Source organism: Molossus molossus, unplaced genomic scaffold (genome assembly GCF_014108415.1).
Source record: "Molossus molossus isolate mMolMol1 unplaced genomic scaffold, mMolMol1.p scaffold_m16_p_22, whole genome shotgun sequence".
NCBI classification, from domain to species: domain Eukaryota; kingdom Metazoa; phylum Chordata; class Mammalia; order Chiroptera; family Molossidae; genus Molossus; species Molossus molossus.
In genome coordinates, this window is record NW_023425358.1 from 20,998,482 (window position 1) to 21,014,204 (window position 15,723).

The 15,723-nt window shown below is 39.0% G+C and overlaps 1 protein-coding gene across 17 annotated transcripts in view; it reads right to left on the reverse strand.

The window, feature by feature from the left end:
* Positions 1-15,723, reverse strand: part of HORMAD2 (HORMA domain containing 2) — a 122,481-nt gene that overhangs the window by 64,134 nt on the left and 42,624 nt on the right. For 13 of the 17 annotated variants that reach the window (XM_036276223.1, XM_036276215.1, XM_036276226.1 and 10 more), the window contains 3 exons: positions 12,559-12,579; positions 11,808-11,834; positions 1,911-1,978 (listed from right to left, as the gene is read on the reverse strand). The exons of 1 other annotated variant lie outside the window; for it this stretch is intronic. In XM_036276223.1, the coding sequence (XP_036132116.1) occupies positions 1,911-1,978; positions 11,808-11,834; positions 12,559-12,579 (116 nt within the window). The remainder of the gene's footprint in view (positions 1-1,910; positions 1,979-11,807; positions 11,835-12,558; positions 12,580-15,723) is intronic. 3 more of the 17 variants (XM_036276227.1, XM_036276221.1, XM_036276220.1) reach the window with 2 other exon arrangements.

Genomic DNA, 15,723 nt, shown 5'->3' on the forward strand with positions numbered 1-15,723 from the left:
ACAGGCCGACGCTCTAACTGCTGAGCCAAACTGGCCAGGGCTCCCTTACACTCTTTTAAAAGGGAAATTATCTTTACCATAGAAGAGATGATAAAGTAATTTTATATGATCAGTTAAACAAATGTCTACCTTTGGTTTCTAGGAAATCAGTAATATGTATTACCTTCTCTCCTTAGTAGCTGAAAGATTTGGCCATTTGTTTTACTGCTCACCTCTTGACATACATGCCTTCATAACAAAAGAGATTACTCTGGTTGACAGTAGCTCTTATATTTGAATTTTAGAGAATAAAGGGCAACTGTTTTATGTAAAAGAATATGTATGAAAAGTGCTAAACAATCTATAAAGTGCTATATAAATGTTAGCTAATGATGTTAATATTTTAATCCTTATTCCTAGAACTTACTTCCTCTTCATATCCTAGTGTCGTCTGTAAGTTTTACAAATGAGAACATAATTAAGGAAGTGAATCTTGGAGAGAAATCCTCAAACTTGCAGTAAATGATGAAACAGAGCTAACAGTATGGAAAATTGAGAATTAGACCACATTTCTCTTCAGAGTCATTCCTTTCAGGAAAACTCATACCACTGACATGAGTCCTCTGTCACCCAGTGCTTTTCATCATCATCCCCCTCCATTCTATTCCATCTCATCAGCAATATTTAGCTCTATCTGAACCAGAAAACTCCTGGGAAAAAACTAAACGTGGCTCCTCAATAAAACATCTCCATGCCGTGGCCGGTTTGGCTCAGCAGTAAGAGTGTCGGCCCTTGGACCAGAGAGTCGCGGGTTTGATTCTGGTCAAGGGCACATACCTCCGTTGCAGTTCGGTCCCCGGCCTGGTTGGACTTATGCAGGAGGCAACCAATCAATGTGTCTTTCTCACATTGATGTTTTTCTCTCTCTTTTACCCTTCCACTCTATCTGAAAATAAATGGAAAAATATCCTCAGGTGAGGATTAATAATAATAATAATAAAAAATCTCCATCTGCATTAAGGACCTCCTAAAGCAAATGTCATTGTCTTTGCTACTTAACCTATTAGTATATCAAAAACTTGGAATTTTAGACTTGATAGGAAAATACAGTGCTTTCCAGTCTTTTCCATACTGGGACATACATAGAAAATTTATTTGTATGACATATACTGAGGTAAGCAGATGAAAATGATTATATCTATAAGCAAATAGTTTAGGGGTTTCATCTACCCCAGATTGGGTTTGGCTATATTTAAGACAGAGAGGGTCAATATCTTGGCATAGTAATGAAGAAATTTTGGCTCAGTGGATAGATAGTTTTTGGAGTTCTTTAGTTAACACCATGTAGACAGCCTCATTAATATAATTTCTACTGCTGTACTGTCTACTAACCACCATTGCCTTCAAGGACCACCACCATCACCACCACCACCACCATTAGATACCATTTACTGAAAGTTTATTATGTGTTAGACATGGGCAAAGCTTTATATATGCATTATAACTTAATCATAGTAACCATATGAAGTAGATACTGTATTATTAACTTCACTGTGCAGATGAGAATACTAGTATTTAGGGAGGTTGAGTAATTTGTTTAAAGTTATATAACCAGTAATAGTCAGAGCTGGGGTTCCAAGCTAGATCTTTCTGCCTTAGGAATCGGAAATCTTCACCATTATACATAACTGCTTTTAGACCCTACTAAGATCATCTATGAAAAAAAAAAAGAAAGAAGCAAAGGAAGCCCCTATTCCCACCAGAAATTTAAACAATTATTACAATCCTTTTTATAACAGTGATTTTTTTTTTTTTTTGTAGGATTGTTGAGAAAGTTACAAAGGAAGTATAAGGCCTGTCTCTGGCTGCAAGAGGCTATGTTTATCCTAATCCTATATATTTCTCATGTTCATTAAACAATTAGATTCTACCTGTCAAAATCCATAGTGATTCCTTCTTTTGTGTATTTGAATTTGAACTGGTATATCTCAGTCACTTTCTAGAAACATCAAAGGGAACAGAGAAATAAATTACTTTAAAAAAGAAATCCTTTGAGAAGTTCAGATTGATAGTTATAAAATAGTCATGGGGATATCAAGTACAACATAAGAAATATGGTCAATAATATTGTTATAACTATGTACAGTGCCAGGTGGGTACTGGCAATATTGAAGGGAACACTTTATAAAGTATATGATTCTAACCACTATGCTATATACCTCAAATTAATATAAAATGATATTGAATGTAAACTGTAATTGAAAAATACAAAATATATTAAAAAAGAAATCCAGCCCTGGCCAGTTTGGCTGTGGTTAGAGAGTCAACCTTAAGACCAAAGAGTCATGGGTTCCATTCCTGGTCAAGGGAACATGCCTCAGTTTCAGGCTTGATCCCAGCCCCCATTGGGGTTATGCGGGAGGCCACCAATCAATGTGTCTCTCTACATCAATGTTTCTCTCTTTCTCTCTGTCTCTCCCTGCCTTTGACTCTATCTAAAAATCGATGGAAAGATATCCTCGGGTGAGGATAAGAAAAGAGAGAGAAAGAGAAAGAATCTTATCTGATAATATGTAGATAAGAAACATTTTCATTATTTACCTACTATACTTCCTACTTACCTGTTTATGTCACAGCATTACATTATTCAGGAATAATATTTGCAGATATAGAGATAATTTTTCTCCTCCATGCTAAAAATGAGTTAAGATGGCAAATGCTATTGTTATCATTTTAAAGCTGGAAGAACTAAGGCACAGAGTCAAGTATGTGACCCAGCATAGGTAAATGACAGTGAAACTGGTTGAGAAATCATTTATTCATGTAACACACATTTACTGAACTTTGTGTCAGGCACTGAAGTCACAGTGTTGAACATGACAGAAAAGGTTCCTTGTTTTTCTAGAATATACAGCCTTGTGGGAGAGACAGTCAATAACTAGGTAAATAAAAGAAGATAATTTCAGATATTAATAAGTGCTGTGAACCATATGAATCTGTGACAGATAGTACAGAAGGGGAGAGGTACTAATTTGCTTTGGTAGGGCCAAGGAAAGCCTCGCTAAAGAGGTCATATTTGAGCTTAGCTTTAGTGACAAGAGGGGTCAGTCATACACAGACTTTGGGGAGGATGGAGTGTCCCAAGCAAAGGTAACAGCAATACAAAGGCTGTAAAGTAGGAAAGAAAGCCTCTTCCAGGATCAGAGAAGAGACCAAGTGACTGGCAATGAGTAAGGGGGAAGAGTACAGGAAATGAGGTTGTAGAGGAGGCTTGAGGGCCTTCTCAGCCACAGTAAGGAGTTTATCATTATTTTTTTAATATTTACTAGTTTTTAGAGAGAGATTTAGAGAGAGATCGAAAGAAGCATCGACATCAATCAGCTGCCTTCTGCATCTCTACTGGGGACTGAGCTCGCAACCTGTGCATGTGCCCTAACCGGGAATCAAACCAGCGACCTCTTGGTGCATGGGTAGACGCTCATCCACTGAGCCACACCAGCCAGGCCATGGTAAGGGATTTAGATTTTATTCTAAGTAAATCCAAGTCCATTGAAGGGTTTTAAGTATGGGAATGATTTACATTTCTAAAGCTCGCCCTGGCTATTCTAAGAGTGCAGAAGGAAGAAATGGAAACCATGAGAGCAATCAAGAGGCTACTGCAGTAATTTAGGGAAGACTAGAATGGCACCAGGAAAACTGGAAAAATTACAAAAGGAACAAGAATCTATTATTTCAGGTCTTGTTTTTTTAGATCATCACTAAAAACTAGGCACTACTGCTATCTTCTCCCCTCACTGTTAAGAAAGCTAGAAATAAAAGGCAAATTTCCTCATGAGAGAGATATTTCATTCAAAATGATTGTCTAGTAGTTGGAGCAAACATTTGGCTCAGATATACTATAGTGTGTACACAGAGCTGGAGAAGGTATTAAAGACAGGAAAAGGGTATGCGTTTACATCAGAACAAAAAAGTACCCTTTATTCATCTGTTTCACTATTTGTTCCTTGACAATGGGGGAATGAGGATGTTAGACTGATCAGAAAAAGTCTCAATGTTCTTGTTACTTTTCTCTATTATAAGGTTTGGTATCCCATTAATCACAGGTGATTATTAGGTCCTAGGGAAATTAGCTCATCTGCTTAAACTTGTAGAACACTGAATTTTAATAGAGTTCATTTTAAAAGAGAAAAAATTATTTATTTATTTATTTATTTATTTATTTATTTATTTATTTATTTTATTGTTAATTCTCACCCAAGGATATTTTTCCATTGATTTTTTAGATAGAGTGGAAGGGAAGGAGGGAGAGAGTAAAATATCATTGTGAGAGAGAAACATTGATTGGTTGCCTCCCATGTAATCCTGACCAGGGCCAGGGATCGAACCTGCAACCCAGGTACATGCCTTTGATCGAGAATCGAACCCAAGACCCTTTAGTCTGCGGGCTGATGCTCTAACCAGTGAGCCAAACTGGCCAGGGCAGAGAAAAAATATTTTTCTAGCAAGATAGTCTACTTGAAAATTCCAACCAAGTTCAGAAGGCTGCTTTGTGAGTACAGTCAGCCCTGTGTATCTGGGCTCCACATCTGCAGATTCAACAAACCAAGAATCAAAAATATTTGGAAAGCCCTGGCCGGTTTGGCTCAGCGGTTAGAGCATCGGCCCGTGGACCAGAGTGTCCTGGGTTTGGTTCCTGCTAAGAGCACATACCTTGGTTGCAGTTTGCCCCTGGCCCTGGTTGGGGTCGTGTGGGTGGCAACCAGTCGATGTGTCTGTCTCACATTGATGTTTCTCTTTCTTCCTCCCTCTCTCCCTCCTGCTCTATCTAAAGATAAATGCAAAAAATGTCCTCAGGTGAGGATTAAAAAAAAAAATTGGAAAAAAAATGTTACGTGGTTGCTGACGTGCACTATGTAGTTAGGCCTGTGATGGTTGTATCTGTACTGAACATGTACAGACTTTTTTTCATTATTCCCTAAACAATACAGTATAACAATTATTTACATAGCATTTACATTGTATTAGGTACTGCAAGTAATCTACAGATGATTTAAAGAATATGGGAGGATGTGCGTAGGTTATATGCAAATACCATACCACTTTAGCCCTGGTCGGTTTGGCTCAGCGGTTAGAGCGATGGCCTGCAGACCAGAGAGTTCTGGGTTTGGTTCCCGCTAAGGGCATGTACCTTGGTTGCAGTTTGTCCCCGGCCCCAGTTGGGGTCATGTGGATGGCAACCAGTTGATGTGTCTCTCTCACGTAGATGTTTCTTTCTGTCTCTTCCTTCCTCTCTCTCTTCCATTCTATCTGAAGATAAATGCAAGAATGTCCTCCGGTGGGGAGAAAAAAAAATACCACACCACTTTATATAAAGAACTTGAGCATCCACAGATCTTGGTATCCACCGAGGTTCTAGAACCAATCCCCTAAGGATACTGAGGGAGCACTGTACAATAGGGGAGGTATGTGAAACTAAAGGTGCCTACAGCAACAGCTTCACTTCAGACAGGCTAGTTACACTGCGTTCTCTCTTCATTGATGCTGAGTGTAACTGCCCTGTCAAGCAAACAATGCCTATTCTTCCCGCCTGCCCATGTTTCTCAACCAACTCTAGTTTTGATGCTCTGAGCTATCTTTCATTTTTAAAATTGTATCAATAATAGTAGTTGGTAATTTTAACAGTTCATCATTTGGTTCCTGAAGTAACTAATAAAAGATTTATGTTTGTGCCCTAGTTCCTGTAGCTCCATGGTTAGAGCGTCAGCCCACACACAATGTAACAAAGGGTCATAGTTTCAATTCCTGGTCAAGGGCATGTACCTGAGTTTCAGGTACATGCCAGCCTCAGTTAAGGGTGCATGTGAGAGGCAACCAATTGATATGTCTCTCTCACATCCATATTTCTCTCTCTTCCTCCACCCCCAACTTCCTCCCTTCCACTCTCTCTAAAAATTAATTGAAAAAATATCCTCAGATGAGGGTGAGGATTAACATTAACAACAAAAATTTATATTTTTAATTGTTTTACAGAAGATGCTAATCCTTAATAACTTCAATATGATTGATCAAGAAAGGCGTATTTGCAGCAGGCACTAGTCTCTTCTTAACACCTCATAAAATGTTCTTCTTAGTTTTAGATTAATGTGTTGCCTAATAAAGGTGACCCTTTAAACTGCTTATTAGTGGTTTTTATTTATTTATTTTTTTATCCTCACCTGAGGACATTTTTCCATTTTTTTTGTTCAGATAGAGTGGGAGAGGAAGAGAGAGAAACATCGAGCCCTGGCCGGTTTGGCCCAGCAGTTAGAGCATCGGCCTGTGGTCCTGAGAAACATCGATGTGAAAGGGACACAAAGAGTGGCTGCCACCAGCACAACCCAACCAGGGCCAGGGACAAACCGCAACCGAGGTACATGCCCTTAGCGGGAACCAAACCCGGGTCTCTCGGGACTGCAGGTCGGCGCTCCAACCACTGAGCCAAACCCGCCGGGACTATCAATGGTTTTTATAAATCACATTGAATATATCTATACAGACCAAAGCAATGGCAACATATACAGCCCTGTCTTCTCCCTCCACATTTCAATCTGTTGGCAAAAATAGATCTTCCCAGATCTATCTCCACAATATATCCCAAGTCTATCTGATTTTCTCATCTCCATGCTATTGCCCTAAGCCACCACCACCTCTCTCTATTTGATCTGCTTGCCTCCAAACTACTCCTCCTATAATTCATTCTCTGTTCTATGGCCAAAAAGAGTTTTTGAAAATACAAATCAGACAATATTACTCCTTTACTTAAAATTCCCAATGTTTTCCCACTGCCCTTTGAATAAAACTAAAATGTATCTTGGTCCACAAGGCCTTACTCTTCTGTCCCCTGCCTACCTCTCTGACCTTTTCTCTTGCCTCTTTCCCAGTAAGTTCCAGGCTTGGGATACTTTCTCTGTCCACAAACACACACACAAAAAGTCTTCCTGCCGTAGGACCTTTGCACAACTGAACTCTGGAACATGCTGTCTTCAGTTGACGATAATGATAATATTTGAGCACTGCTCTAAATTTTCTACATCTCTTCATTTTTATGTAGCCAACATTCTGAGATAGATATTATTATCCTAGATGAAGGTAGGCAAGTGGTAGAGCTTGGATTTGACTCCAGCACCTGCAATGTTAACTTAACTATAGTGCTATTCTGCCAGTCACGTGCCATTGTCTCTCACAGGCCTGCGTAGGCTGACACCTCTAGCCACTGGGTCTCAGCTTAAACAGTATCCCCCTGGGGATTCTTTCCATGGACTATCTTCCTATCCCTTCTCTTCTATTCCCTACTTCAGCACTCTCTGGCATACCACCTTCTTTTATTTTCTCTATAACATTATGACTATCTGAAATTCACTTGCTAATTTTTTTTCCTTTATTGATTTTAGAGAGAGAGGAAGGGAGAGAGAGATAGAAACATCGATGAGAGAGAACATTAACTGGCCACCTCCTGCATGCCTCCCACTGGGAATTGGGCCCACAACCTGGGCATGTGTCCTGACCGGGAATCAAACTGGCGACCTCTTGGTGCATGGGTCGATGCTCAACCACTGAGCCACACTGATCGGATGCTAATTTTTTTTTAAAACTTTATTATTTATACTCCCTCATTAGAATTAGACTTCCAGACAGCAGGTATTTTGTCTAGCCCATTAACTCCATATTTTTATACCCTGAACAGCACTAAGCACATAAAGAGAACCTAATTAATATTTGCTGAATGAAGAAATATTCAGCCAGGACAGAGCTGATTACTCAATTAGGATTTCAACAGGATTTTTAAAACTTTTTAAACAAAATCTCTAAAAGCATATTGTGGCTAGAAGCAGGAACCATTTAAAGTTTAGTTCCTGAAGCAGTCTATTAAAAGTGGGTGTTGCCCTGGCCAGTTTGGCTCAGTGGTTAGAGCGTTGGCCTGTGGTCCAGAGAGACCCAAGTTCGGTTCCTGCTAAGGGCATGTACTTCGGTTGCATTTTGTCCAAGGCCCTGGTTGGGTCATGTGGGTGGCAGCCACTCACTGTGTCCCTTTCACGTCGATGTTTCTCTCTCTCTCTCTTCTCTCTCCCTTCCACTCTATCTGAACAAATAAATGGAAAAAATGTCCTCGGATGAAGATAAAAAAAAAAAGTGGGTATTGAACCACCTCCAATAGGCACAAAGGAATAGACAATGAAACAATAAGAATTGTATCCTCACAAAATTCACACATAGTAACTATTATGGGTCTATAATGCATTGAGTTGTATAAATCTTTCCTTAACATATTTACATTTTGGCTTACACTTCTTATTAATACCCTCTACACATTTTGTAGTATGTGTCTTTTGAAAAGCTATACTACCCCCTTCACTACTTTAGTTACTTTTGTCAGTTCATCTCAAATCTTCAAGTGCAGAAGCACCACAACTTTGTGCAATACTCGAAACTCTTGTTGGCCTCTGGACTAGGTAAGCACACTTTATTTAAGATAGGGGTTCTCAATTGTACCATGACAGACTCTTCATAGGTGTGTTATAAATTTTAACCCATGTGAAAAATGTATTCTTGTTTCAGGTAAATATTGTTATCCTTTGTGCAGTTTTGTTTAGGGGAGGATACAGTTCTACGGATATGAGTCAAGAAACAAGGCACAATATCAGATAAATGCCAAAGAAAGACTGTGTTTATGTGAGAATGTTGTTTTTTGAGTATATAAAAGAATGACGCCTGGCTGGTGTGGCTCAGTGGTTGAGCATCGACCCATGCACCAAGAGGTGGCCGGTTCAATTTCCAGTCAGGGCACATGCCCAGGTTGTGGGCCTGATCCCCAGTGGGGGGCATGCAGGAGGCAGCCAATCGATGTTCTCGCTCATCGATGTTCTCTCTCATCGATGTTTCCATTTCTCTCTCCCTCTCCCTTCCTCTCTTTCTCTGAAAGTCAATAAAGAAAAAAATAATAATAATAATGAGACCAGTGAGGTAAATAGTTCTATTAGTGACTTGATGTCAACAGCAACCATAACAGTGTAACCCCATGGATACTTTCAGACACTATAAACATTGTTACACCACAGTTGTACTATAATTATTGCTGACTTGTTGGGTGTCCTTTTTAATCCTCACCTGAGGATATGCTTTTGTTGATTTTAGAGAGAAGGAAAGGGAGAGAAAGAAAACATTAATGTGAGAGAGAAACATCAATCGGTTGCCTCCCATACCCACCTCAACTGGGGATTGAACCCGAAACCAGTGGTATATTACCTGACTGAGAATCAAACTTGTAACCTTTCCATGTCCAGGACAATACTCTATCCAACTGAGCCATACTGGCCAGGCCTTTAAGTCTTTTAATACCTTCAAACATGCCACCAAACTTTCTAGTACTCAAAGTGTGCCATGAACACAGAGAGGTTACGGATTCCTGCTTTAGGGAAGAATCTGTAAGCATTCAAAATATTTTTTCCAGCTGGGCCAGTGTGGCTCAGTGGTTCAGCCATGACCCATGCACCAAGAGGTCACCAGTTTGGTTCCCGGTTAGGGAACATGCCCAGGTTGTGGGCCCAATCCCCAGTGGGGGGCATGCAGGAGGTGGCCAATCAATGTTCTCTCATTGATGTTTCTAGCTCTATCTCTCTCTCTCTCTGAAAGAAATAAAAAAAATTTTTTTTTATAAACTTTTTCCTGGGTCATAAATGATAGTTCAGAACTTATCATATAATAAGCTTTTGTTTCCTAATTTCACTGTTTTATATATATGTATATATACTGCATGTAGCAAAGCTCATTTGATAGCTTTCTTCCCATTCTGTAGGATTTTTCTGTATGTAAGCCCAGTTTGCTTAGCATTTCACTACCTCCAAACCACTGACATCAGCCCTGGCCAGTCTGACTCAGCAGTTAGAGTGACAGCCCATGGACTGAGGGGTCTTGGCTGTGATTCCCAGTCAAGAGCATGTGTCCCAGTCAGGGTTGTGTTAGAGGCAACCAAATGAGGTGTCTCTCTTACATCAATGTTTCTCTCTCTCTCTCCCTTCTTCTCCCCCCACCCCCCCAGTCTATCTAAAAATCAATGGAAACATATCCTGGGGGGAGGATTAACAAAAAATAAAAAATACACTGATTTCAGAGTAGAATTTTTGCATGCATAAGAAAACATAATAATTTTTTTTTTTTTTATCCTCACCCGAGGACATTTTTCCATTTTTTGTTCAGGTAGAGTGGGAGGGTGAGAGAGGAACAGAGAGAGAGAGAGAAACATCGATGTGAAAGGAACACATTGAGTGGCTGCCACCCGCCCAACCGACCAGGGCCGGGGACAAACTGCAACCGAGGTACGCGCCCTTAGTGGGAACCGAACCCGGGTCTCTCAGGACCGCAGGCCGACGCTCTAACCGCTGAGCCAAACCGGCTAGGGCAGAAAACATAATAATTTACTGCACTAAGGAAGTGACTGATTTATTAACAATTTATCAGGAAGGTTTAGTTTAGGAAACTTCCCACTAAACCTAGAGGGAAAAAAGCCATTTTGAAATTGCACAAGAGACAAAGATAAAGAGAGGTAGTTTGGCATTAAGGAATTGTTATCCTCCTATATGTTCCAGTTTTCTTCCACCTTGTTCAAACAGCTATTTATAATCTTGCCAAGAAAGGATTTTAAAAACTAAAACTGCTTAATTTCATCTTGAATGCCACTAATTAGGCTAAATCCATTGGCATAGAAAAGGAAAATTGAAAGCAATAAAAAAAGAAAAGGAACAGAAAAGAAAGCTAGGAAGAAAATGAAGAGAATAAGAAGAACGAAAGGCTTCTTTCTCCATTTCTATGACACCGCCACAGCTTCCACTCAAAGTAACACAAGTAACTATTATGTGTCCAAGACTATAATATTCCCTTGGGAAGACAGAAAACAAGTTGAGACTCTTATCTTCAAGAATTCACAAGCCCGGTTGGTTTGGCTCAGTGGTTAGAGTCTCGGCCCTCAGACCAAAGGGTCTCAAGTTCGATTCCCAGTCAAGGGAACACACCTGGGTTGCAAGTTTGATCCCTGGCTCGGTAGGGGCGGCAACCCATTGATGTATCTCTCTCACATCAATGTTTCTCTCTTTCTCTACTCCTCCTCCTCCCCCTACTTCCCTCCTTTCCAAACATCAATGAAAAAAAAAATACTTGGGTGACTATTAAAAAAAAAAGAACTCACAATCTGGTTGGGAAGATAAAGTAATCTATATGAATCGATCGAGAGTGTTTAATTGTGGGGTCCTGATGAAAAAGGAATTTAGAAAAGGAAGACATTAGTGTGAACAGAATAGACAAAGAGCCTTTCATGAAATATTTGGACATGAGTTGGCCTTGAGGATGAGTAGAACTCATAAGCAGAGTGAAGAAATTTAGAGAAATAAGCAAGAGGTAAAGCTCTGAAAAATCTATGAAAAGGTCTAAAAGGGGAGAATTTAATTGGCAAAAAGTTTAGAATTATGCCATGTCTTCGAAAAGTCCACAAAAAGGATTCAAAATCAGTGAAAATAAATAATAAAATAGGGTGTTTATACAAGTAGAACATGTATGTTAATGTTAACATGTTAGGGAACAGGCTCAGTTCTACTCAATGCTTTTTTTCAATGTCCTCCTAAGTATTTAAAATCTCATAATAAAGAATTGGTGAAGTTTATAATAAAACACACTGAAAGAGCTCACTACATGTAACTTTGCTCATATGGTAGTCAAGTAACATAATCTATGGCCTCAATTTAGGTAAACATATTTAAATATAATGTATATATATTGCCCATCTCTATGTGTGTTCTTACCTCAGGTTCCTCAGGATTTGCATAAAGCTGTTTAAGGAAAAATAAACAGCATTTAATTTCTGAAAGACACTAGATTACTCCTTACAGAATACATGTTCTATGTGAAGAGTTCAATTTGTGCTATATTAATTGAGTACAGAGATAGATAGATAGATAGATAGATAGATAGATAGATAGATAGATAGAGATAGACAGATAGATATCTTAAGATATATAGTTCAAGCTAGAGATAGAATAAGCTCATCTTATAAACCTAGTCATTAGGGTATTCTGTAAACACTGACTATGAGAAAAGTTATAACCAGGTATTTATGATTACTGTGATTGAGCTACAAATAAATTCTAAATAATTTGTTATGGTTTACAATTTTTAAGTAAATCATATATCTAAGACTCTCAATGGTATCTCCTTGTTTTCTTTCTATTCTTAATTATATTCACTATGCTATGCCCAGAAGTATAGAAAACTCTACAAAACTTCAATCTGTAAAGTAACTCAAAAAATGAAATCCTGAGAGCCAATAACTGATGAAACAGATAGTATATCCTATATATTTCCCATGTATTACAATATACCAAAGAAATATATAGTTTATAATCTTTTATTAAAACTTCTGATTCTATTTTTTAAAAGTTCCAAAATGTCATAGGACAGATAAAGAAATTCAAGAGGGTGGAGGGACAATACTGTTTCACTTGCCAAAAGACAGTGAAGTAGAGACAGAGGCTTTGTCTTTAAATGTGTACTTACTGTAAGTACTGCCATGTGTAGCTTCAAAAGAAAAAAAACTATTGTTATTATATTTTATATACTTTGCATCTATATTATTGCTATTTTCATTAAAGGATAATTAAAATATGATTTCAGAGACGTTCCAAAGATTTGAATAGAAAAAAATATTATTCAGAAGACCAGAAAAAGAAATCCTAATCATTCATTCAAGTGAGTGCCTATTACATACCTCAGGGTTATGCTGAGGAGAGGAGGGATTAAATAAAAAAGGAAAGAAAATAAAAATAAAATAACTATTCTTATTCTTTATAAGTAATATTAGAGTTTGGAAGGTAAAAGATACAAAATATAATTTATTATTACTAAAAATTTAATATGCCACAAGTTATTTCAAAATTTGTACCTTTTGAAACTACTAATCTAGCCCTGGATGGTTTGGCTTAGTGGTTAGAGCATCAGCCCGCAGACCAGAGAGTCCTGGGTTCAGCTTCTGCTAAGGGCACGTACCTTAGTTGCAGTTTGTCCCCGGCCCCAAATGGGGTTGTGTGGGTGACAACCAGTCAATGTGTCTCTCTCACATCGATGTTTCTCTCTTCTCTCTCTCTCTTCCTCCTGCTCTATCTGAAGATAAATGCAAAGAGTGTCCTTGGGTGAGGATAAAAAAAAACCAAAAAACTACTAATCTACTAAAATAAAAATTTTAAGTCTGATATAAATCTATAAACCCTTGCCCTCCATATATATATATAATATTATTATTATAAAAGATTATCTCTGTTTGAATACATAGATATACAGATAGAAATATAATGAAGACTATGATACATTTTTTAAAACTAGAATATAAATGACAAAATTTCAGGACCACAATTTCATAACAAATTATTCACCTATTTCACCCAAAGGACTAAAGCTCTAGTGACACTGTGTGGCTATTTTAGTTACTGCATACAATTGATTTTAAGACTACACAGTGCAACTCTACTTTATATTAATTATTTAATTAAAAGTTCATGCCCAGCTGGTGTGGCTCAGTGGATTGAGCATCGTCCCATGGAATGAGAGGTCCCAGTCTGATTCCTAGTTGGGGCACATGTCCAGGTTTCGGGCTCGATCCCTGGTGTAGAGCATGCAAGAGGCAGCCAATTGATGTTTCTAACATCAATGTTTCTACCTCTCTCTCCCTGCCTCTCTCTAAATAACCAAAAAAAAAGCATATTTAAAAAATAAATAAATAAATAAATAAAAGTCCATTCATTCAAAAATAGATATGGCCCAGTCCTTGCCAGTTGCCTCAGTCGGTTGGAGCGTAATCCCATACAACAAAAGGTTGCAAGTCTGACTCTGGTCAGGGCACATACGTAGGTTGCAGGTTTGATCCCAGGTCCAGGTGCATATGGGATTTCTCTCTCACGCTGATGTTTCTCTCTCCCTCCCTCCCTTCTACTCTCTCTAAAAATCAATGGAAATATGTTCTCAGATGAGGATTAACAACAACAAAAAACAAAACAAAACAAAAAAACCTACCATATCCTTGGTCAGGATTAAAAAAATAAAAATAGCCCTGGCCAGTTTGGCTCAGCAGTTAGAGTGTCAGCCCGCCAACCAAAGAGTCTCTAGTTTGATTCTGGTCACCTGCATGTACTTAGGTTGCAGTTTGGTCCCAGGCCCTGGTCCTGGTTGAGCTCATGCAAGAGTTTCCCTCCCAGCCCCCCCCCTCACCTCTCCCTCCCTCCCTCCCTCCCTTCCACCCACTCTATCTGAGGATAAATAGGAAAACATCCTCAGGTGAAGATTAGGGAGAAAAAAAAAACAAAGACATGGCTTCTAATCATGGAACATGCAGACCAGCAAGGAAGTAAAAAATCACACAGATAGGTGTCAATTGTGTTAACTGCTATGAAGAAACAGCACAGGGAGTTTGAGAACACGAAACAGAGGGACAATCTAGGCTTGGGGAAGAAGGCTCTCAGGAAAGGTCTCCCTGAGGAAGTAAATACTTAGGCTGAGACCTGAAGGATAAATTGAAGTTAGCCAAGTAAAGGATGTTGGGCAGGGAAGAGAATTTTCCAGGTAAAAGGGAAATAGGTAGGAAAGTAAAAGGTACTTGGCATGTTCTAGATTCCTTGTGTGGCTTGAACATAGTGAGCAATGGTGAGACTGATGCCTTGGGAAAGCAGATGGAGATTATTAGATCACACAGAGCTTGTAGATCATATGCTAGATTGTGAACTTTGTTTTAAAAGCCATGGAAGATTTTTAGGCAAAAGAATGACATGATCAGCCCTGGCCAGTATGGCTTAGCGGTTAGAGCGTCACCCTAGGTCCAAAGAGTCTCGGGTTCAATTCCCAGTCAAGGGCATGTACCTCAGTTGCAGATTCAATCCCTGGCCCTGGTCAGGGTCGTGTGGGAAGCAACCAGTCGATGTGTCTTTCTCACATTATGTTTCTTTCTCTCTCCCTCCTTCCCACCCACTCTATCTGAAAATCAATGGAAAAATATCCTTCGGTGAGGATTAACAACAACAACCAAAAGAATGACATGATCAGACTCAGGTTTCTGCCCATGTAAGTATGGACAGTAGTTTGGAATGATAGGGGATTGAGAATGGGATTAATAAAACACATTAGGAGGTTATATACATATAGTGTCTTTTATATAATACCTATCTAAAAACACATATGCATGCTTTTTTAAAATTAATTAATTTATTTTTGTTACAGATGTTTCTCCTCCCCCCCCACTGATTCCCCCCTTCCCCTCCCTCCCCACCCTGTCCCCAGCCTTGTTGTCCATGTCCATTGTTCATGCATACATGCATATAAGTTCTGTAGTTTATCTCTCCCCCCCACCCCCTCTTCTGGGGATTGTCAGTCTGTACCCCACTTCCATGTCTCTGGGACTACCTCGTTCCTCAGACTGTTATGTTCATTATATTCCACAAATAAATGAGATCATGTGATATTTGTCTTTCTCTGCTTGGCTTGTTTCGCTTAGGATAATACTCTCCAGGTCCCTCCATATTGTCTCAAAGGATAAGAGATCTTTCTTTCTTACAGCTGCATAGTCTCCATTGTGTATATGTACCACAGCTTTTTTTATCCATTTGTCTACTGATGGACATTTGGGCTGTTTCCAGATCTTAGCTATTGTAAATAGTGCTGCTATGAACATGGGGGTAC